Source organism: Acanthaster planci, linkage group LG14 (assembly GCF_054643075.1).
Source record: "Acanthaster planci isolate LZ-2023a linkage group LG14, COTS_SCS, whole genome shotgun sequence".
Lineage (NCBI taxonomy): Eukaryota > Metazoa > Echinodermata > Asteroidea > Valvatida > Acanthasteridae > Acanthaster > Acanthaster planci.
In genome coordinates this window covers 5,368,069-5,392,661 of record NC_141790.1, presented here as the reverse complement: position 1 = coordinate 5,392,661, position 24,593 = coordinate 5,368,069, and the positions used below count along the sequence as shown (strand labels likewise).

General features: G+C 41.2%; 2 protein-coding genes across 2 annotated transcripts in view; one reads left to right on the top strand and one right to left on the bottom strand.

Annotated features, from left to right (window-relative positions):
- The window catches only part of lipt2 (lipoyl(octanoyl) transferase 2), a 447,804-nt gene that overhangs the window by 283,369 nt on the left and 139,842 nt on the right, over positions 1-24,593 (top strand). The gene's annotated exons all lie outside the window — the stretch shown is intronic.
- The window catches only part of cog6 (component of oligomeric golgi complex 6), a 204,723-nt gene that overhangs the window by 152,775 nt on the left and 27,355 nt on the right, over positions 1-24,593 (bottom strand). The window contains 2 exon segments of the mRNA XM_022242307.2: positions 3,703-3,761; positions 14,925-14,996. Coding sequence (XP_022097999.2) covers positions 3,703-3,761; positions 14,925-14,996 — 131 coding nt within the window.

The window sequence follows — 24,593 nt, the reverse complement described above, 5'->3', positions numbered from 1 at the left end:
GTCAGGAGTCAGTGTGCACGCGACACGCCAAGCGTGCCCCAAGTTCATTGAAAGGTATTCCACTGGACAATCTTCAAAAGGAATATACCAGAAAATGGACGGGGGTGTTTGGGAAAATGAAGTAAAGTTTTAGAACAAAATCGTTGGAAATCCATCGTATGCTGACTTCTTTTGGCCCGTTTCCTTGTTAAGGAGAATGAATGCTGATAATGCCCTTGCCTGCGGCTCGAGCATTAGTCACGTCCATTCTCCTCGACTAGTTTTACATGTAAATGCACTTTTAAAACACATATTTAGCACATATTTATTCCCTTAATAATTTGGCTAAATGAAAATTTCAAAAAGAAAATACCTAGACAACTAAAACATAAAAGTGACAATTTGCATATAAATATGAACAGGTTAAAATTATGAAAATCATACGCTATAATTCAATATACACAAGTAAAATGATTAAAAATTAATAAAAACAATAAAATAAAAATAAAACAAAATTATTATTATGGTGTTTAATTCAATCATCATTGCAGCCAAACAGGCTGAATTGCACATGATTTCACAAGGATAATATTAAAGACAAGAAACAATATAATATTTAAATTAAAAAAACAAACAGAAATACAAAGACAAATAAAAAAACAAACCTCTGTGGTAATTATTATCAGCTAACAAGGTCTAAGGCCAGATGGATTTAATTACGTGTGTTCAAAAGCCTGGTAAAGAAAAGAATCAGGCTATTTTTAAACTGCTCAGGTTTACACATGATTTCCTTAAACGGGTTACGATTTCTTAACTTCCCAGATGTGGCATTATTTAGTGGCAACCAGTGACAAAACTGAGGAGATTTCGCAAGTGACTGAGTGAACTTTAGGCAAAGTTTAATTATTCTATCACAGAGTGTTTCAAGTTGAACAAGGGTCAGAGCAATTTTGTATGTTTGATACTGGATGCCTAAAATTAAACGTAACACTTGTTTCTGAACCCTTTCAATTTGGTGACTTTGGCTTCGAGTAAGAACTGGATGCCAAGCAGGGGCAGCATACTCAAGAAGTGGCCGAATGTTCCCTATAGATGTATACTGTAATGAGATCACACCTAGGCAGGTTGAACGGAATCAGTTGACGTAACATACGCAACTCTGATATTCGCTTTTTAAACAATTTATTGGATATGTTTTTCCATTTAAGGTTAGACTGAATAAGAACACTCAAAACTCTCACAGAGTCAATTTGCTGTAATACCTGGTCGTCAATAGTCAGATGGAGTGGCTGAAGAACATTTTTACCAAAATAAACTCTCATAGCATGGCATTTGTTAATATAAAGACACATGTTGTTTTCTGTACACCATATTATAATAACGTATTAAGTGTGGTGTGGGCTTCAGTGCCCCGCTGTGTTGACTCAGCGATTGTCATGTCGTCGACATACAGTACTTCCAACACTGAGGTCCTACAGAGGCGAGAGCATCATAAGAACAAGAACCATGTTCCCTGAGGAACTCCCACTGTAACTGGGGAGCAATCGGACAAGCAACCACGATATCACACACATTGGGTGCGGCCAGTGAGGAAGTCAGCAATTTAAGGAATCAGCCAGCCATGAGGATTTAAATTGAGCTGTTCTTGGGGCAGATGAATATGTTTATGCTTCAAGAGCTCAGGGAGAAGTGTGTACTCCTCATGTAGCCATATAACCCTTCAGAGCGAATAAAAAACTTCATTTGAGAGAGATGTGTGCTGAGATTGTATGGTGCACAGTTCAAAATGCACCCAATTTATCCCATTTTCAATTGCCAAGTTAACTCTTGTTGCTGATACCTGCGAGCAGTAATCCCATCCATGCAAATTTACTATGAACCCTTCCACTTAAACAATCCCGTTCCAATGGGTGATCATAACCCATAGCTGTTGTATAACTAAATATTAAATAACTATGCATTTACTTGTACTTTCTTTTTTTTTGGTGGGGGTATTATGCTCTTGACAGGGCATACTACCACACCTTGCCAATAGTAGTCATTATTTATTCCATTCCATAACCATCTAATGTTTATAGCACACAGCAGTGCCCAAAACAGCAACGCGGCAAGCCCCGCCCTCCAAGGTAACACAGACCCACACTCATGACACCCACTTTCCACTAAAACTCAGGCAATCCTGGACAAAATAGTTGGAACACCTTGTGGGAAGCGTGGTGAAAAGATCCCCTCTCCCCCATTCAATATTGCGGTCATTTAGCCCAGCTTACCCAATGAGAAGCAACATTGACAGGGGGTGAGGGGAGACATGTTCCAACGAGATTTGTCCAGAATTGTAGAACCAGAAAATTTGGATGGGATGAACTCCAATAAGAGGAGTAGGAAGGCAGTACACTGCAGCCCAAAGTGGGAGGTTTTGTTGAGTTTTGCGAGTGTGGATTCTAGCAGGGATTTGTCGTAATCCTGGAAAGGCGTCTTTAATAGCAGACAGTTTTCCCAAATCAGCAGAAGTTTTGTCTTTGGCTGCATCTGGAAGGTCCGGGACCGACAGGAAATTCTGGAAATCTTCTGCTGGCAAATAATAGAACACCGGTTCGGTTGGCAAGTGCACGTCATTGCTTGGCCTTGACAAGGCACTTGGAAATCTCCATGCATGACCGATCGAGCGGGAGTTCAGGAAAAATTGGTCTGGGAGATTCCATTCAAGCCATGTGGTATTTGAACCAGCTGTGGCTCGTGTCCTCTTCTGGGGGGGCGGCTGATGGCAGGCCGAGCACTTGAATCATGTCCCGCTGAAGAAGACAGAGGCGGCCCTCAGATGGAGAGAGGGTACTAATTGAGTCAACTTTGTCCTCCTCGGAAGAAAATGCTGGCTGAGCGGTCAGAGACAGGGCTGTGCCATTATAACATGCTGATTTTTGCATTATGGGGGATGGATGATTAGATGTATGGTCAAATTGCTGACCTTCCTACTAGAGGGGCAAACACCTTATATAAGATAATTACTAATATGAGTTTTTGGTATAATGGTGTACAAATGAAATCTCCTGCTGGTTTGTCTGATGACAATGCCCTTTACTGGTCACCCAAGTTGGAGTGCACAATGAAATCCAACCAGACCAACTATCAGTATGGTCAACATACATGTATGCTTGATAGTACAATGAGAGCTTTTGACAATTAGCTGGCGGACCGCAACTGATCTGAACTAATCCAACATTCTGATGCCAATGTCCAGTGTAAGCATTTTACACACACCCTTAGCAAGGCCATCCACAGATACTTGTCATGCATATATATTTATATACAATTTTATTAAGAAGGTTTTTCCATTTATTTCAATGGTAAAAACTTTATTTTTTTTACGTTTGTCAGAAATTCAACCACAATTTGGCCTTGTGTCACTAAAGGTGGATATTTCAATAAACCTTTATTGTTTGATTGGTTGATTGGGTGCTCTAATCTTTGGTTGGGGGGTCACATTCATGAACAAATGAACCAGTCCAACACCTAGGCAATGAACAGCAACATTTTCTCTTCTATTTGACTGGTGATACATACAACTAAAATAACTGAGGCATAGAAAGCACAGACCCTGTAAGGCCCTTCAGTTGCCATCTTGACAATCACTGAAACGTGACCTTGGTTTATGCTGAGTTGTACAAAGGCTTCCAATCATTTCAATATTCAGCCAACACAATGACTGGCATTTACCATACTCACCGCTCTTTGTGAAGATCTGTTGTCTTGCTGATCAAATCTGATGTCTGTTCACGTGCGGCCTGAGAATTAAAATTCATTTGAAAGAAAAATACTCATCAAAAAATAATAAACAACTCAAAGAGTATGTGATGCGTAGTGTGATTATATAGTACCTGCTACAAACATGGAAATCTTAAGTACTGGCCAAGGCCTTAGCTTAATTCACTTTTTTTGGAGTCACCTTACTTTTTCTGCTAAACGCATGTGCAAAACTTCTTTGCTGACTCCCCAAGATGACTCAAATTGCTGAAGTTAAACTCTTTGCCTTTGTGGCAAAATTGGCAACTGACTGCTTGAACACTGACACACAAGAAACAGATATCTACTGAAATTCACCCATGTCACCATGTGACAATTCAAATTGCCACATCAAATACAAGTACATACAGTGTATTGTGCTTCAATAAACATCATGCATAGTTTTGGCCTTGGACTCAATTTTTTATAATATTTCCAAAATGCATGCATCATGTACATGTACAGTCTCATTGGCCTGACCACTGCATTGAGTTTGCAAATTGCCAATGATGTTTAATTAAAGTAGCATTGAAGTTTTAAGGGCAGAACAAAAATGGAAATTTTAACAATCACTTAACTTTTCAGGGTCAGAGCATCACAAAAATTACGAAGCATATTTTGTAACAGAAAACCAGTGATAGTCGGTGGTGTATTCATACTATGGCTTTTTTGATTCACTTCACTCAAAAAATGTGTCGGGGCAATTTTTAAAAAGATTTTCCCAAAATATGTAAAATGCAGTACAGGGAAAAAACAATTGCAAAATAATTTTCAATGACAAAGAATTTTTGAAGACTGCACTGCTCAGTTTCTATGGCTTTTTATCCATGAGAGACAATTGGACCTACACACATGCGGGGTCAGCCCGTAAGTCTGATGCCTCATAATTCTGACGCTTCATAATTCCGACACCTCATAAGTCCAAAAGAAGCGTTTAAAAGTTCCGTTTTTTCGGCCCATGGCATCGATCTAACGCCTCAAAAAATCCAATGCCTCGAAAGTTTGACGCTTGATTTGACGCTTGTTACGAGCGTACAAAGACAGCGCTAGGAACAAGACTGGTTCCCGGTGCAAGTATGGTGTACTATTTATAAAAATTTTTAAGATTTCAAAGGTATTACAGTCGAAAAAATGCTTTTTATATTTAGCGAAGTATCGCACATCATTCTTACACATACATGTAGTGGTGTTTTGGATTAAACAAATACTGGACCAGTGTACGAACTGTGCAGGTAGTCTGCTTGATTTAGTTTTCCTAACAGGGCCAGTACCGTGGGCACGAGTTGGGAACGAAGTTGAATCTCCCTCGCGGGCGACGCGTCGCGCGGGCCCGCACTCCTCCATGTTTCACAGTCAATCGCACTGACACCTCATTATTAAGTCAAACACCTAGTTGGTCCAATGTTGGATTTATGAGGCGTCAGACCTTTGAGGCATCGGACCTATGAGGTGTCGGACTTACAATACGCACCCCACACGTGCAAACCACAGAACAGCATACATGGACATGTACTAACCCCATATTATGTTAAGTCCACCAATACAAATCCCTGTATTATCATGCATGCACATGTTATGTGTCACACACAGGTTGAAAGACCAATGTGCATACATGCAGAGGGCTACATCACTATTATCCACTTGTTGCTGGGGTTCCCAATACCAGAGACCTTGGCCTATATTTATGGCTGGGGTGCCCGAAATCAAACTTTGAAACTGGGCGTTTATTCATGGCCAGGGTGACCAAACTGGCAACAAAAGACTGAGCTGCTGGGACTTGCCGATAAAGGTTCATATGCAGTCAGTGCAGAGTGCTGGCATTAGCGGAGGTAATCTGTCATTGTTTTGAAATAGTACCATTGTTTGCCACTGTTAGTGCTTGCGGATAATCAGTGGGGACAAAAGCACTCCAGCGACGGGTGATACAATACCACTGTGCATTTGTGGAACCTGGCCGCATTACTAAAGACAACACCACCATCCAGCAACGCACCGGACAAATTTCCAGAACAAAGAGGAAATTAAGCAACACCGCACAATGGGGGCTCTTTACTAAGCAGCAGGCGTGGCTGCAATAATTACGCAGCAATGGAGGTTGCCTGTCAGATTAGACTTGTCACAAGACAGTCATTCGTTTGGGTGTATACATCCAGTAAATGAAAATATGAATTTTTGAAGAATTTTGAAACCAGAAAATCATGAAAAACCACCCGGCATCAGGTCATGCATGCCGGTAACTCCACCCAGCATGAAATGGTTAAGGGTGAGAGTTATGACATTACAGATTATATTGGATATGCAGACAATGTGCCACTAATTAGGCAAAAGTTTAGTTGTTTATCACCAGCAGAGTGACTGTAAACACTATTAACAAGTCCAATGCCTTGGCATGGTCAAGGCCAGGATTACAATAGACATTTACTGTAGCTGAATCACAAGGGTCAAAATTAACTTAACCACTTGCTGCCAGGTGGAATTTGAAGTTGTATGACATAAAACCAGGGGATTTTCAAGATTTTCCGTTTTCAAATTTCTTTCCAAAAATTGTTTGAAAAGTTGGCAATTCCCAGCAGCTCAGTCCTTTATTCCAAGTACGGTCTTTTGTTACAAGGCCAAGCTCCTTTGTCCTACAGTATGTGCATGAAACCGGGCTCCCCAGCAGCAAGTGGTTAAAAGCTCTTGGTTGCCCACAGGGTCAGTGGGAAGTGCACCACATTGAAAATGTAGTGGTCTGGGTTGAGTTTATATGTATTGAAATTGATGAGGCCCATCACACATGCCCATTTGTGTCAGTCAAACTCCTTTACCAAAACAGCTTCTTGGCAATCCCAACTGGATTTAAATGCATTTTTAAGGCTTCTGATTTCCCGACTGATCCCAATTTGTTGATACAACCATAAAATTTGCATTGGCAAGTTAAAAAATAAATTAACATAAATTTAAAAATTGCAGACAAAAATCTTGTCTTTTCTGTCTTCACAAAACACCTGCAACAACTTTTTTCACATCTAAACACTTGTATTAATATGTTTGCCAACTTACATTTGGAACTTTTGAAAGGAACTTCCTTACTTTCACAAGTTCCCTTTGCCTTTCACTATTGCGGTGGTGAAAACACGTGCTCAATGATGCTTAATGCATCCAAGTAAATGGCACTAGTTTGCACCATGCCCCGCATTGCCTGGCAAAGAAGGCACATTGATACTGCGGCAACCAGTCAATGCATCCGTGTGAAAATAGTGCCATAACTGCCACAGCCAGAAATGATGATGTTATTAAATACATGTTTTGCATAGAAGTAGTTCCCCTTTAAAAATGTTTAGCTTTTTTAGTTTAGAGTTCTTGATTTTTTTCTAGTAGTGTGCTACTTTGTCCCTTGCTTCTACCCATATAACTTGGCCACATGGTCTGGCCGAACTCAGTTCAGCAGATCAGCAGAGACCAATCACCTTCACATGTATTATTCCTCCTAACTGGAGTGTGGTTTTCTGTTTGAGCCCTATTCTGCTAGAAGTCAGTGATGGAAGTCCGAGTGTAAACTCATTCAGTCCATTTTACATACTATGTTGGGTTTTGGGTTTGGTTTTTAGCCTTTTGGTTTAATTTCTTTTAAGTCCTTTGGTCCTTTTGTTTTTTTTATTTTTTAAGTACTTTTTATTAGTAAATTATTTTTTTTGTCCTTTTTTCAACAGTCAAATATTGGTGTATGAGTCCTTATTAATTCAGTTCCTGCGACTTTTCCTTCAAAGATCCTTGGTTTAGTTAGAGTTTTTGTTGTTTGGCGAGTTCCCCATAGTGTGCCATTTTTCCAATTAAAACTGCAATGTACATGCAAGCAACTCTACAGTAGCACATTGTAAAGAAAAAAATTGATGTTGTAAGATCTTTGCAAGTTAATTCACAGAACTTGATGTATCTTCTGTATTCATGAATTCAACTTGAGGTTGTACTGCTCCACAAAAATTACTGCCATGGCACAAGGTTTAGCGCCCACCCCTCTAAATGCATCACGCATGCTTACCACAGGATATATGAACATTGTCTGTCAGTTTCATGTCGTGATAACCAAACAAATTTGAACATGGTCGTGTGGATTGTCCAATATTCTTAAGTACTGTTGCCTGTAGGTATTTTTATATTGATTAATGCAAGTTTTTATCATTTGTCTGTTTTAATGTTTTTTAGATTTGCTCCCATTCAATCAGAACAAAAAATGGGCCAAACAAAAATTTCCAACCTTGGCCTTGGGGATTGCGCGTGCCACCTACCCTCAGCGAATGCCTGTGCCCCAGGGATGGCCACATTTGAAATCTGTGAATAAATTCTGTTGAGCTTGAATACCTATGCAGCTGCAGCTTATTTTATTTTGGTGCCACTTGACAAAAATGTGTGCACCCCTAGGTGCCCCCTCTGAGACATTAGCCCTATTTACACTACTTGCGAAACCATAGACTGTTTGCTGACTACAAGACCCCCCAAAAAGTCTTTCATCACAATGTGCTTGTAACTGCAATATGTTAAGGACATACGCTCCCAGCCGCAGTTTTACCTCAGTTCATTGAGACTGTGCCGAATGATATTGTGATGCACTAGGTCAGGCACCAAAAAAACCTCATGTCAGGATGCTTTTTTTCCAGACTGGCACTTATGAGTTTTTAGAGCATAATTCAATCTAATGTATAACAGAAATTCTACTATGAGGTCATTCATGGGCTACTGGAGGGATACACAAGGCCAGGTGGGAGACCTGGGCATCGGCCAACTGACGCCCCTTCCCGCCTGACAGAACATCACTTCCTGGCCATCAACAATGACCTGACACCAGCTGGATATCCACTGAAACCAGACTTTGTTGTCTGTTCAAACCCAGCCATCAAACATCACCAAGCTCAACACCTGTGCATTGAATGGAAGAAACCCATGTGTCCCAGCACCCTGCTTCAGGAGATACTACACGTTGGTCAATTACAAGGCAGACTGTGTCCCTGGTTACCACAAATAGCTGCATCAAAAGAAATGTACATGTAGATGGACTGGACACTACATGTATGCCTACATACGTGTACCCACTGACAGATGAACAAATTTTAGTTTTAGCTTAGTGGACTTTTCAAAATTGTATACCACCTTGTATTACCTTTAAGAATGGAATATCTTTACATAAATGAACACTTAAGATACGAGTCTCATGTCCTTTGTAAAAAATACAAAGTCTCTTTTGAACGTAGGCTTTCGTGTGTAAAAATGAGGGTACCAAAAAAAATGGTTTTAGTGAATCCAAATCTGGGCCGGTAGAATTTTCTTGACAGCAGAAAGATAGATATGTCATACATCCAGCCAAATAATAAGTTTTTGCTTTTCAAGTCATTGCGAAACAGTCAAGTGCACCTGAAATATTTCATTATCACAGGTTTAGACTTTGTGAGATTAACTGAGAAAACTGCCGTATGTGTTTCGTGAAAGACTATCTGTGATTGGTTGATTGGCCAGTATTAGAGAGAATATGTTGATCAAATGACATCAGAGATACGCGTAAATGCGTGTGACCAAAATCGGGAACCCAGACTTTGCATTGAAGGAAACCTAGTGAATCAGGTCAGTCATTTACTGGAGAACCAGACGTACCATTCGTCTTGCAAAAATGTAAACACTAATGGGATCGCTGAGTGAGTAATGCATAAAACTTTAAAAATTTGATTGGCCCGGCAGTGAAAATGTTAGTATTAAACGGATATTTAATTCTTTTCGTGAAGAATTGTAAGTCTCAACTTTATCCAGTTATTCCAAAACAGTCAGTTGCACTTAAAAAAGAAGCGGCCTGCAATTGTCATGAAAAACACTAAGTTTGCATCCAAATAAATCGTTGATCATCGCCGAAACATAACTTTATTGATAGTGAAAAACGTCAACTATCTACACACCAAGCCATTTCGACCCACAAATGAAGCAACAGGTTTCCTGGCTGGACACTACTGTATTCTCATTTTTTCTCGCAAACTCCCATGTACTCCCAAATGGAATTGCCAAAAATGCTTATTAACAGAGGGCTGCGCGCTGGTGTTGGGCGATTCCAGCATTTTTGGAATCGATTCCAATTCTGTCCAGGAATCATGATTCCAGTTTTTACATAATGTGTGCGAATGCCATGTTGAGCATGCCCGAGATGATACATAATGCACTTGTAAGTTATTTCCTCAAAAGTCGTGCCTGTCATTAAAAATTATCCTCTTATTGCATCTGAAAAATGAAAGATTTATTATCATTACAGATTTTTAAATTGAAAATTTTAACTTCATAGAAGCACACCATTTATGGGAAAAGATTATCCACCTACGTAGCCCACCAGCTTTCAATTTTTTTAGTTTTTATAGAATTGAGCATGAGTTCTAAAATGCATATTTGACAAGGAAGAAACTTAATGTACGTACCTTTATTTTCATGCTGCCCAAACCCTACTGAAGAAATATTTATTTCCTTAAAAGTCCCCCAAAAAGTGACATTATTCCACCGACGATGACCTTTTATAGTTTTCTTGATCTTTTGATTGTAAATTCCATCAAAAATTGGACTACATCGCGCGCCGTACCGCACCCCTTGCGTCTATTTGTGCAATCACTGGTGAACATGGCTAAAGCTACATTCTTCCTTTGTGCCGAATACCAGCTTCAACATGTGGCCGTTAGTCTTGTTCCAAGGTGGAGATGGAAAACTTTAAGAACTGCTCATTTGACCTTCAATTCATTCAATAGGTTTAAGTAGAATTTCTTTCCTTCATGGTAGAAATGAATGATGGAAAGTAGTCAAAGATTTGTGTTTGGCAGAGTGAATGATAGTTATTATGGTGCATATCTCACAGACTCAAAAACGAAGCATTCGCAATGAAACACTTGCAGCCGGCCCAAAACCACATGTCCGTGCACCAACGGAGAGCAGTTGATGCATGCATGACTATTAGAAACATGCATGAACACCGATCTCCACCTGGACCGATGCCATTTCCGATCTCACCAGCTTCTCTCTATTATGAATGGTTTAGGTTCAGTTGTCAAACCCTGTTTGACTTTAAATAACTTTGGATCGCTGATTTTATGGGAGATTACACTGCCAAGGTTTGTGGGATTTAAAGAATTTTTCAAAAGCTGGCACCATGGGAATTTCAAATGCTTCAACAATTACTTGCATTTCAAGTTTTTTAAGGTAAAGGAAGAATTTATGTCAGGCTAAAGGGCTGCATCGTTTAGGTTTTTTCAGTTCTCAGCAAATTTTGGTCATATGTGACGAAGTACATGTAGGCCTACTTTTTCCACGACAGTTTGCTTTGATTCTTGAAGATTAAGCCATGATGTTGGTCCAGCAGAAGATTTTCTTGGAAGACATTAACACTCCAAGCAATGAGTTACTAATTTGTGTCGATCCTTCAGATATTGCAGTTGAGTTTCCAATAAGAAATACGGGGTAATCAGCGACAAGAAATTTTTCATTGCGAGCAATTTGGCATCTGGGAAAAACTCTGATGTAGTTTTCATCGCACAAAATGTAGCACCCAAATGCCCAGCATATTAAGGAGTCACAAATGGCAGGAAGCCAACAGTGGGCCATTGGTGTGCTGCAGACGAATGGGTCAGATTACAGCACGCCGTGCACGGACCTGCTATGATTCTGCAAAGTCGCATAATGAACTTCAATTTTTGGCAATGCAAATAAAGCCATGTGGTTTAGGTTCCTTTATTTGATATAAAACCACACATTTTCTTCAAAAATCGACAGATTGTTTTAAACGGCAGTCTTTTGGAATCACTGGACTTTTCCTGAAATCGGATCTCAAGGTTATGGAATCGGCGGTGGTGTGGATTTGACGCCTCAAAAAAGTGGAATCGTGACTCCGATTCCCAATTTGGAATCGATTCTACTTGATTCCAGCATGGATTCACCCAAGCCTGCTGCACGCTGACTGCAAAGACCATGACCGGCCTTTTGTTGTAAGGGAACGTGAAAGAACAGGAGGGCCGTTCGGACGCCTGCCAATGGAGGCAGCTTGAACTAAAGATGGCGTTCCTGGCATTTGCACACGTGTGACCGGTTGATGTATTTTTGATGTTGTCCCTAACTGATTCTTATGATATTTTGTAAATGTTCTGTTTGTAGCCCTCTTCTCAAAGTATTTTCTGAACAAAACTCTTCTGCAAACTTTTCTTGCAATACCTTTGCAATTTGGCCTGGTGCAGGGATCAGTCTGAGGATGACTCAGACACCGATAGGCTGCTGCATATTTTTACAGTGAGACTTCCCTTTCTTGGCCCGGTGACTGTGCTGCTCTTCCAAGGCAGGTTCAGATAGGCCTATAGGCAGAACCGTGGGAGTTCCCTAGCAACAAATAAGTTCTGAAGTTGATGGTAAACTCGGGGAAGCCATGGGCTGTTGTGAGCCAGAGGATCTTTCTCTGCTGGGAATCTTTCTCCCATGGGATATGTCTGTTCGACTGCCCACATCAGGCATGTCAGGGGCCTTGGACATGGAGCTCGAAACAGGAGCTTGCGCTGAGGCCTGGAAAGGCAAATCTGCAGGGAGGGGGGTGCCCCACTTGCCCATGAAATTTACTGCTGCGGTCCCATGTTGGTGGCTCTTACTGGAGAACTTTTCTATCAGCTGTCATTCCTCCCAAAAAGCGGGGTGGTATTACTGTGGCCTGGCTCCCAGACTATTGGGACACTATCTCCATGTCTCAGGTGATAGGATAAATTCTGCCAATGAGAGAGAGCTCCCAGCACATTCACATTCAAGGTTTGACCCAGGAGAGGGAAATACTTCTACAGATGCTGGGAGTCCCATGTCCACTGATCACAGTGGCTCCAGCCAATCTCCTCTTCACGGATCTTCCCATAATCGAATGTGTAGAAAAATAATGAAAATCTGTACTTACAGGGGACAAAAACTAAAGATACAGAATAAAAAACAGAGGCAACCTCTACTCTTTATTAAATCGATAAAATTAATACAAGCAGATGGAGGATGGTGGAGAGAAACCCAAAAACTAGAACGGCAAAACCACCACAGAATTTGAATTTCTTTCCTGTAATAGCAGCTTATTAAGAGACATCCAAGTTATACAAAATGAAGTCCACCCTGTTCTGGAATACACTATTCTGTCAACAGGGTAATTAAATTCTGTCTTCGAAGGGAGAGCATACCCAGATGACCACAGCAAAGGACAAAACTGTCTTCTTTTCTTTCCCTTTCAAAAGGATTATGCAATCAAATCCCTAAAAGTGAATAAACATAAGACCACCAACAAGGAAAAATAAGCATACAAAGGCTTCACAATTTTAACAGGAGAGGAATGCCTATAATAATGTGGGTGCACATTATCCAGCCAAGGATACCTAGATAAGCAGTGCATTTGTGAGTTTGATGGATGGTGCATAATTAAAATTCCTCATAAGTACAGTTTTGCACTTTGCATCCAACCCCATCATCCTATCCTCTACAATTCTAACCCCCCCATCATCCCATATCTACCATTTCTGCTTTGACTCCATCCCCAATCCCACATCCATGTTATCTTTCCATCCATATGGTACTCTACCCCTCCCTCATCTTGTCTATCTCCTAATTTGTCCCATCCTATCATCCGATTCATCAGCTTCTCCACCCATCCCTACCATCCCATCCATCTCCTATTCTGCCCCCTCCCATCATCCTATCCATCTCCTACTCCACCCCCTCCCACCATCCTATCCATCTCCTACTTCGCCCCTCCCCATCATCCTATCCATCTCCTACTCCACCCCCTCCCCATCATCCTATCCATCTCCTACTCCGCCCCTCCCCATCATCCTATCCATCTCCTACTCCGCCCCCTCCCCATCATCCTATCCATCTCCTACTCCGCCCCCTCCCCATCATCCCATTCATCTCTTACTCCACCCCTTCCCATCATTCCCTTCACTTCTTACTCTGGCTGTCCTATCATCCCACTTATCCAGCCCAACCATTACACCAACGCAATCCAGCATTTCATCCACTTTTACATACACGTACCTTGTCCCAATGATCCTCCTCCAACAGGTACCCCTCCCCCAACAAACATCCGTATCTGTCACTTGGAGGAGTGCTCAGTACATGTGTACAAGTGGGTACATATACATGTACAGTATGTACTACAGGGTAAGTACACAATACAGTGGAATATCACTATATTGAACACCGCTATTTCAAACATTCGGCCATACCGAACATCGTCCTTGGCTCTCAATATTTTAAGCGTTAATGTCATATGAGACTATTTGTACACTGATAAAATTTCAAGAGGGAAAGCAAACAAGCACTCAATGGTACATTGTACCACCTACATGTATGTACTCGCAAGGAAAAACTTTTACATTTGAGGACGGACGGATGGAAATCGGTATTACATAGGCTCGCATTTGCTTCACAGCTCACCAAAAATGACACAGATATTTTACAATCTGTCACCATCCGACACTAAGAGGAAAGAAGAAAATAAGATGGTAGGCATATTGCAGGGCACGGTGGGTAGCCTATTGTGGGTAGCCTTTAGGTACATGTACATGTAGTGGCTTTATGGGTAAGATGAGCACTGTAGACTTGATATTTTACTCTATGAGAAGGAAAAATTGATCAAACTTCGAAGTCTTTTTCATCTTGTGGATGAGTTCCACAAGACAATAATTTTGTGGTATCTCCTTTTAAAGTGGGTGATTAATTTTTGGATTGTTGAGCTGTTGTCTGACTGAGTCATTTTACGATATGAATCTAGGAAAACGTATGTGCATGTATTACCATTTATTTATCCACAATATTACATGCTGCATAAAGTTTATGTTGGGTCCTGATCTAGAAATGTTACTCTAATACTGCTGAATATTAATGCTGGCAAACTTTTCATGCTTGTTCCACAGTGTGCAGTAAATTTCCTTGTGCTAGAGCTGTCACGAAAACAGCAAAAAAAATACAGCAGAAAAAAAAAAGCAAGGCAGTGAAAATTTTAGCTGGGTGGCAAAATTTTACAGGGGGCAGCATAATATTTTGGCAAGGTAGTCCATCATGCTAAAGACTTTCCTGAGAACACTGGACTTGTATACATGTACATTTAGTTCATAAGTCCTAAACATATGGCATATAATACCTTCATGGGTTCTACTCACCTTAAGTCTTCCTGTCATATCTTGACAACTTGATCTCATAGACTCAACATCATTGTGAATACTGTCTAGGCCCTGAAAAAAATGTTGCAGTATTGGTTACAAGTTGGAATACACACTTTTATAGTTAGCTGGTATTGTACATACATGTAAATGTACTGTGTACGTACATAGTAGTTTTTAGTACATGTATATTTACAATGAACATATAGGCTGATAACATGCATAACAAAGTCATACTGTAACACTGTTTAGGCTTTTCTTTTTCTTATTAATGCTGCAATTCTCTTCAAACAAATCTTTAACTTAATTGAATTTTAACATTCTAAAAATCAGCAACACATACCCGAATATCATGCCTCCTGTAAATTACTAAAAAATATTATGCAAAATTTTTGCAATTTTCATCACAAATGTCCTGACCTTCAAACTCCTCCCCCACAGAAATGTTGGTGAGGTCTGCTATTGAATACCTACCCCAAATAGTCACTAAATATGCAAATTCCTTTGCAGCTGATTCAATTCGCTAAAACTTCTGATCAACCGCAGTGCGCCCTCTAGTCTCATGATGCATAGCGGAATGGCTGCCATTATCACTTTTTTTTCCAGTATTAAAACCATCCAAGCCAAAGGTAGGGAAGGATGGGAGGGAGCCAACTGTTTGGGGTAGGTATTCAATAGCAGACCTCGCCACTTTTCTGTGGGGAGGAGTCTTCTGCTATCAGCATACCCCAAACAGTCGCTAAATATGCAGAGTAGCACTGAGCCCTTGGAGGGGGGTGCGGCGAGGACATACTACATATTAAACATGAGTGCCAGAGGAGTATGAAATTGTCTAAACTTAATTGCAGATTTACAAAATAATGGAGTTGTTATGTCATTCCAGTGGTGGACTGCTTTGATGAGGAACCCTTTGGCATCGATGTGGCTGACGTTAGGACCGCTCTGCCATGTGCGGAGTCCTTTTGAAGAATATTGGTGAGATAGCATGTGGTGAAAGTAGATGGGGTCTTTCAGCATGCTGCCATGCACATTTCCTCCATTGGTACACCCCTGAAGTAGGTCCATGATGTGGAAACTGGTTGGATATCATGAGCTCTGATGAGGCGTCGTGTTTCACTGTCCACAGAGTTCAGCCAATCTGGGTTGGCTAACTTGATAGCCGAAACTATCTATCTGGCTACAGTGTCTCTGGTAGCAGGTCGGTGATGAAAAGCCGCAAAGTTGTACCTCTGAGTTTTCTGGTTTTGGCTAAGTACCATTTAAGAGTTTGCACAGGGCACCATGCTTCGTCGTCAGGAGTCCTAGTGTGTTTGGTAATGTCTGGTACAAAAATGTCAGGAAGATGGGAGGAAACTGACTGGGATGAGAAGAACACCATGGGGTTCCCATCAAATGTGGCCTGTGATGGGCAATGCTTTCAGTTCACTGCCACGTCGTGAGGTAGTAACTGCCAGCAGGAATGCCAGGCTAAAAGGGGGGACCAGCAAGCAGTTGGAGAACAGCTGACAAGTTCCATGAAGGGATTAGTCTCTTAGTTGGGGGACGCTCAAGAAACTTTCCCCAGAGTACATGTTTAAAAGCATTATTGTCGGACACAGTCGAGCCATCTGGGAAGTCATCATGTATAGCCCCAATGGCTGACCGGTAGTTACGGATACTTGAAACCTGGAGATCTGATTTGAACAGGTGCATGAGGAAGTCAGCTAAAGAAGTCACAGAAACTTTGGTCCTACCAAGACCTCACTCTGAACACCACGAAGTAAAATGTCGTAATCTGGAAACATAGATGCTGCATGTAGACTGGCATCGACTCTTTGAGGCCATTTCGGCAGCTTCATCAGAAAGTCCTGCAGATCTGGAAGACTGTTTGACAAGGCCAACAGGTCAGGTGTAGTGATGTCAGAGGAGGGTGAAGCATGCCCAACTTCGGTTGATGTACAGATCGATCTGTTAGGAAGGATCATCGGTACCCGGACAAGAAGTCTGGTCAGACATGGGAACCATGGCTGGTGTGGCCAGAAGTGGGCCATGAGAAGGACACGACAGCATTCCCGTTCGATCTCGAAGAGAACTGCCGGTATTAGGGATATTGGAGGGAAAGCGTAGGCCCAGAAGCCCAGGCGATTTGTGATATCGCAATTAAGGAAGGTAGAAACCTCTACTTCATTGGCAGATCTACCAATAATCAGCCAGTCATCCAAGTACTAGAACAGCATGACGTCCCGCTTTCGAAGGTGAGCAGGAACGATCTTTGTAATCCTGGAAAACACTCTTGGTGAAGCGGAGAGGCCGAAGGGGAGAGCTGTGAATTCAAAAAGGTTCCTGTTGTATAGGAAACGTAGGTACATGTATTCATAGCTTCATGGGTTAATCGGGATGAGAAGGTAGGCATCTTTCAAGTCTATGGAAGAGGCCCAACATGGAATCTGTAGAGATTGGGTGACCGTCCGAAGGATTTCCAGGCAGAATTTTGAGGTTGACAATAGGTTGCTACCTGTTGACTTCCTTCTTTAGAGTAAGGAAGAACGTTGAAATGAAGCCCTTGTTCGCTTAAAATTTGAGAACCGGGCAGATAGCATGTTTCTGAAGGAGAGGGTCTATCTCGGATTCCAGTTCCTGTTGTTTGCTTCTGTCGGGAGGAACTGAAGTCGGACGGAAGATAGGTACAGACAGAGGGATGCTTGTGAATTCGAGGGCGTATCTGTAACAAATGGTCCTGAGCACCCAGTTGTCCAATGTGACTTTCTCCCAAGACCCTACAAAGAGTTGAAGTCGTCCACCAACAGGTCCCGGATCGGCAGGCAGAGGCAGGGCTGAATAGTGAGCGACGTCTACCCTCGGGAGGTCGCGGGCAGCACGACTCAGTAGTTCTTATAAGACTTAAAGGTTTTCATGGTGAAAGAAACTAGATCTATAGTAAAGATTGCGGTAACACCATGTATTTATCTCTTCTTTGAGTATGTGTGGTTCTGAGAAGAACCGGGGACTAACTCGACGTTTCGAACAGTGTACTCTGTCCGTCTTCAGGAGAGACGGACAGAGTACACTGTTCGAAACGTCGAGTTATTCCCCGGTTCTTCTCAGAACCACACATACTCAAAGAAGAGATAAATACATGGTGTTACCGCAATCTTTACTATAGATCAGTAGTTCTTCTCTTGAAGCTTCTCTGGTGTGGTTTAGTAGGTCAAGAGGAGGATGGACGGCCGTGATCTGTCTGGTAACTGGGTTGACAAAAGGGGCGAAAGGAACAAGAATTGCCCATGATGCGGATGTCTGAAGGGTTGAGCCTGGCGGTCATCAGGATGGGATTGGCAAGGTGGAGTCGCTGGTGGAGATTCCTGGAAGCTAAGCTTAGGTGGCATCGCAAAATTGACCAACCGTTCCGTGCCGCGGACATCCCACAGGATCACGGCGAGCACGCCAGTCCCCACGAAACAAAAGACCCCCTTGACAACCGGGCGTGCCAGCGGATGGAACGCAATATGCAAGGTTCATGTAAATTACCAGTCTCATGAATATGCCTGACATTTCGCAGATTCCTGGCTCGGAAAAAAAATTGCTACCAGGCTACTTTCGGCCTACAATTGACCATGAAAGGAATAGCTTAATTTTGTACCAAACGTAGATAACTAGCAGTAATATATTTCTCGTCACTGCAGGGAAAAAAAATTCATTGATCCTTGATCGTCAGCAAACTTGTTCAAGCATGCAAAATTTCTTGTTCATGCTGCCACTTAGACTGCCTAAGATAGTAAAGTCATCCGAAAACAGTCAGCAAGCATATCACACCAACAACAATACCACCGATTTTCCCAAGCAGCAGGCATGACGCGGGCACAGAATTCAATCCCTGTTTCGTGAAGTTTGTTTTACAATTGTTACTGGCATTTCAAAACATGATTTATTGTGTGAACATCTGGATTAGTTTTTAAGGTTTTTGTTTAAGTTTTTGTTCGGATTTGAACGCTTTCGTAGTTTCGTTCTTTCACCATAAAACAATTCCATCATACATTAAACAGCTTTTAAGTTGGGACTTTCCCATGATGTTAGTATGCAATTTCTGCTTTTTCAGATAGTCTGTTCGCCGTCCAAAAAACTGCACTGAATTAGGTATAAGAACACAAGGAACACGGAAACCATGCTTGCAAACATGTTCGACCGCGCTGACGTGCCAGCCAGCTCAGAGACTTTATTCTGCTGATTAATAATGTGCCATGAGCATTATATTCACATCGTAGATAATTGAATATTTATCTAGAGGAGGCAGACATACATGTACTTCATTTTAGACAACAATTGATATGACTCCGGATGGTGTAAACCTGTCTTCTGTTTGTCTTTTCTCCAATCACATCACTGATGTACAGCCACGTAGTACTTCAGGCCTATGTTAGAACTTTGACGGAGTGGCAGCATGACTGTACCGGCCATGTTTTTTCCTATGACAATTGGGCTTATATGGCTGCTGAGTACACCAACGTCCACGAGAAAAAACACTTTAGTATGTTTGGTTTCTGTAGCTTTATTTGTTTTAATAGCTTTGTGCGTTGTGGCACAGTTGTCCCCTTGTGTGCCCTAAAATGGAAAACCACCTATAATTATGCCATAAATGCCAAGATTCTGTTATATTATTGTACATTTTGGGAGGAGCACCATGAGATTTCCTTTTCAGTGGGATAAGGGCAAAGGTACTAACGCCACCGTTTAATGTTACAGTTTACTGTAAATCCAAAACTTTCTACACTTATTCAGCATTAAACCATAATTTTCAAAGAAAGTGTTAAAATATGATTCAAGTATGGACATTTCACACTAGTAGTTCCTAACAATTATGACCAGCAAATCATGCAGTCATGTCGCAACACTGCACTCAGTCACTGCACTCGGTTATGTGGAATATGGCGTAGAAGAATTGGGCGCTACTTTGGCAACCGTCAGAATTCCTGCTCTTTTTGGGCAGCGTGTTGGCTCCCGTGGGACTAGTGATGGAAGGAATTGCTATCGGCGCGTTTGGTGCCTATGCTTTGCTAAAGTACGCCAGTCGCAGGCTGTCGCACAAAACTAAAAAACACGACCAAATTCGAATGTTGGCAGACTCCAAGCTAAACACTATCGAGGAATATGTTTCTCACACTATAGAAGAAAGTGACATTTCACAAGAAGAATTTGTACAGATTTTATCCAAACTGAAAAAGTTTAACGAAATGAAGGAAAAAATTAGGTCAAGTACACTGTACGTCTACCAAATTACAAGAAGCTAAAACGTTCAGTAAAGAAAAATTTGAATGTCAAGTAAGTAAAGGAAAGAGCAGAAACGCTAGCCAACGAAAGGGCAGCCGTTTTAAAAAAAGACCTTATGAAAAAACTTGGCGAGTAAGTTTTACAAAGTCGGTCCGATACCAAGAACAGCCCAAAGATAAACCACCTGCTTACCAAGAAGTAAAACCCACCGCGCCTCCTTTTAAAGCGTAGAGCAGTGAATAAAAAGTGTGTATATTAAACATAGGAGCTAACTTAAGTCAATTATTGATTGTAGTCAATAAGGATAACTGATTTTCAGCTGAGTTTCCAAATTTAACTCAAGCGTATAAATTACCGAAAGTCAAGACAAACAAAGCTGTCAATCACTGGGTTACAGAGCCGATTTCGTTCTACCAAAATCAATTTAACTTTGTTGTCTACTGTGCAACGACGGCCTGTGGCGTAGGTTTTGATCTACTGTCCGATCGCAATCCATACGTATCGGCTTTATTCAACTTTCACGTATATTACACCGTGAGGAAATATTCTATGACTGCGTGATGCCTATTCCGAGTGATGACGTATTTGACGCATTGCACAACAGTTACGATCATCAGAAGTTTATAGAAACTTGTCTATTGTATGAAGTAGACCCAAATAAGTCCTACAAACAAAAGAGGGATACTTTGTCAAATGGATTAGGGGCTGCTTTTTGTATGCTGGGTAAAGCTAGTGGTTTTTTTGGGTTAAGTACAGACGAAATTGCGGCCTTTAGAAAATGTGCGGCAAGCTCTGCAGAATCGCCAGCCAACGAAGAGGAACGAAAAATAGAGCAAAATACAGGAACCAACTTTGTTCCCGATAAAAATTATAACAGATGTGACATGCACATAGTTAGCGGGAGAAACGCTGGCCTGATATACATGTACATGTGGATAGATACCGATCTCCCAACCGTGTACAAAGTGTCTTTTTAACAACAGTCGAACATGGTCACACTGGCCTGGTGGGATTTTATTCCTAAAAAGTCTAGGTTGACAGACGTGGGGATTACAAAGGTAAACGAGTCTATTAGGGCTTACGTATACGTGTTATTGGGTGCACAAGCTCAGACCAAGACCAGCATTTTAGCTCCTGGCACCGGATTAGACGCACAACGACAATTTATTATGATCGTAGAATCTTTAATCAACTCAGAACCAAATTTAGAACAATCGATAAACCAATTTCAAGATTTGCTACAATATGCAAAAATACCTTTAAACTTCATATTGCGCCGGGTTCTGTACTTGGTGCCCTCTGACATGGATTTACGTATCGGTATGTTTGAAGGATACAACAACAATTTGCAGATTGCGACCACAGACATGTAGACGGGCTACGTTCCGACTTTAAATTCTGGTGGAGTTTCAGTTTATAGTGATTTTAACGATGAAGTGGAAGAACCAAAGCAACCGGAACCTTTAACCACTCAACTACGGCCTCAACCGAAAAAAATGTTAGACATCCACAACAAAGAAAAACTGCCTTTAACCGTAGGAGCCATTGCCGTAGGTGGAATCGGTTTCATGTTGTATAAAGCATTAACTTAGATACAAAGTTTTAACTTAAATGGAATAACTTAAGACGTAAAAAACCTTCCTCAAATTTGAAGAGGAGTTTAAATATTTTTTTGCCCTACTTTACCTGCTTGCATCCTCTGCACGTAAGTCAAAATCAAAACACCCGCGCCTACAAAGAAAGTCCACACGTGCTCACTGATCCAACCAACTGCTTTACTCGCCACGTTGAAAATCCAGCTTAAAATACTGCAAATGATTCCGTCAAAATGCTTACGATCGTTACGCCCTGCCCTCAAAACAAAGTTCAAATCTTCCCACGTAAAGTTGTGTCGTAATTCATGACCTTTTCAATTGTTCCCTTAATGGGATTGATTTGGCTCCTTAATTGGTCCGTGTTCCTATTAATGACTTCTAACCTACCCCGTCTTTCGACTCATAAGTCGTCCAACTGTTGTTGAAGTTCCATACGTTCTCCTTCAGATGCCGCTTCTTCTAGCTCGGTTTTGACTTGTCGAATCTTTGCGTCCAACTGATCTAATTTGCCCTGGTTTAAAGTTAATTCTCCTTTGAACGTCTGTAACGATTTGTCTAAAGCTACGAGCTCCCAGTCATTTAGTCCTTCTGTATCTTGAGTGAGCTCTTCTACGATATCAATGACTCGATCTGATGCTTGTGGAAGTTCTCTTAAATCTATACTTTCGGGTTGAAGTACACGGGTTATCTCCTGAACTTCCTGTTTTGTTTTACCAGAAACATAGTCTCGTAAGCCCAGGACGCGTCTTATACAATCTATATTTGTTTTTTGCCTACTTCTGTTTAGGCTAAGAAATACGTTTCTATTTTCTTCCGTTAAGAGAACTTTTTTACCTTCGAACTTGACGTACAGGCGGTCTTTGCTATCTAAATTAAATACGTTTGGATCCCTAATTAATGCTTCATACCTAGTTTCTTTTCGCGTCGTAAAAGTCGTCTACTTTCCCTTCAATTAACGCCTGCCTTAAATCTGACAGGTCTAGCCCCCGTCTTTCTAGAAAAGTCATCCCATGTCACGTCTTCTTTATCGGCTTCTTCTCGTTCTTCTAGGGGTATATCATCATTTGGGTCAAAATCGACTGGTTTAAATTCACCTTCTGCCATTTTACTTCAACTTTTACTTAACTTTAAAATAAACAAATTAAACCTGTACTTTAACTACTGGGCAACTTGCAGGTAATACACCTTGCGCCACAAGCCACCCCTGGGTAGTTAACGCACCACTAGCGAGTGCGGTCATTTTTGCTAGTCTTTGATACTCAACCGATCCAAATCTTGGGGTTTAATTTTTAACAGCCTTTTACCGAGCATGACGTATCCCATGGAAATTGCAGAAACTACGGCACCGTGGTAGACCGTATTGGCAATCCTGTTTACGTTTATATATGTGTTACTCATTCTTAACATATAGTAATTTTAAATATACTGTTTTTAAATTTACTCCGTGTCTAAAACTTCTTGGTCGCTCGCTACGCTCCCTTTAGGTGACGGCTTTGTTTGAACCGGCTGTTTTTGTTGGCCGGGCTTCCTTTTCAAGTAAAACGCAAGTAAAATTCCCCCGAGAAATAACCCGCCCAGGATCAAATGTTGGTTGTTGGTTGGTCTTTAAAATTACGAAACACATTCGCGTAGACTTCACTTTCATCGGTTCACTCGTTGCCATTTTAGCAAGCTGTTGTTTCATCTTTTTGTTATGCTTGGCTAATTTTTTGCCTTGCTCTACGCGTTTTGGATGCTTAGTCTTGGCTACCGTTTGAACTTGCATCTTTATCAGACTCCGTGTTACTTCTTCTGTAGACATCTTCTTTTATTATAAGAGAACTCTTGTTGAATTCCAAATGTTTAGTTTAAATTAAGGTTGCTACCAGTGGTGATAGGTATACACATACTTGTAGCAAAATTCCCATAAAACATGACCCATCGTCTGACTAATGATAGGGTCGTCGTTTAGGTCCTTAGCTAACGCTTCTTCAGATTTCAAGTCCACGTTGAATCCTAAGAGATCTACTGGATTAGCTATTCCTAATAAACGTGCATGTAAACTGCAAATCAAGTGACCTAAAGTTTTAACAATCTCTTTGCCAAATTTGACTATTTACAAATTAAACAATTTTTCCTGCTCTGCCGGATTCAAAGATTCTATGTCTTTAACAGTGAATTCTTTGCCCAGGTATTATTTACTTTCTCCCGAGGCAACTACTGAACAGAAGTGGTCTTTGATGTTGGCCTTTGATTCTGTGGTTTCGTCTTTTGTGTCGTTAATAATTGATTTGATATCCATTTTAATATATACGTTTTAAATTTTGAACTGAACGTTAATTTAAGTCGTACGTATTTGTGGGTGTAACAAGTCAAGTTAGCTGCGATAATTAGCTCAGTAACTCCTTGAATCAATTGTAGCATTGCTGTTCTTTATTTATAACTAAACTTAAAAAAGCTACAGCCAAGCACGCACAGCCCAACTATCGCAAAGAGTAAGTAATTAATCATTAACCACTTCATGTCGGGGCATTTTTCAATGTTGATGATGCTGGGCCGGCATGACTATCATTTTTTCCGTTTTCAAAATCCTTCAAAAATTCGTCATTTCATTTAATGGTCGTTTATAGCCGCACCAAGCAATCTTTAGGCACTATTCTAAGTTGACAGTTAACCTCCATTGACGCCCGAGTATTTCAGCCAGGCCAGCAGCCTTGTAAACAGAACCCAGATTGTGCAGTGTTGTATAACTGTCTTTTGCTCACGAACCTGGCTTAGTGCACTTCTGACCTCTTTCCAATAGGGGCCAGATTAGCTTGCAGCGGTGCTGTGTGGCTCATCGCTGCGATGG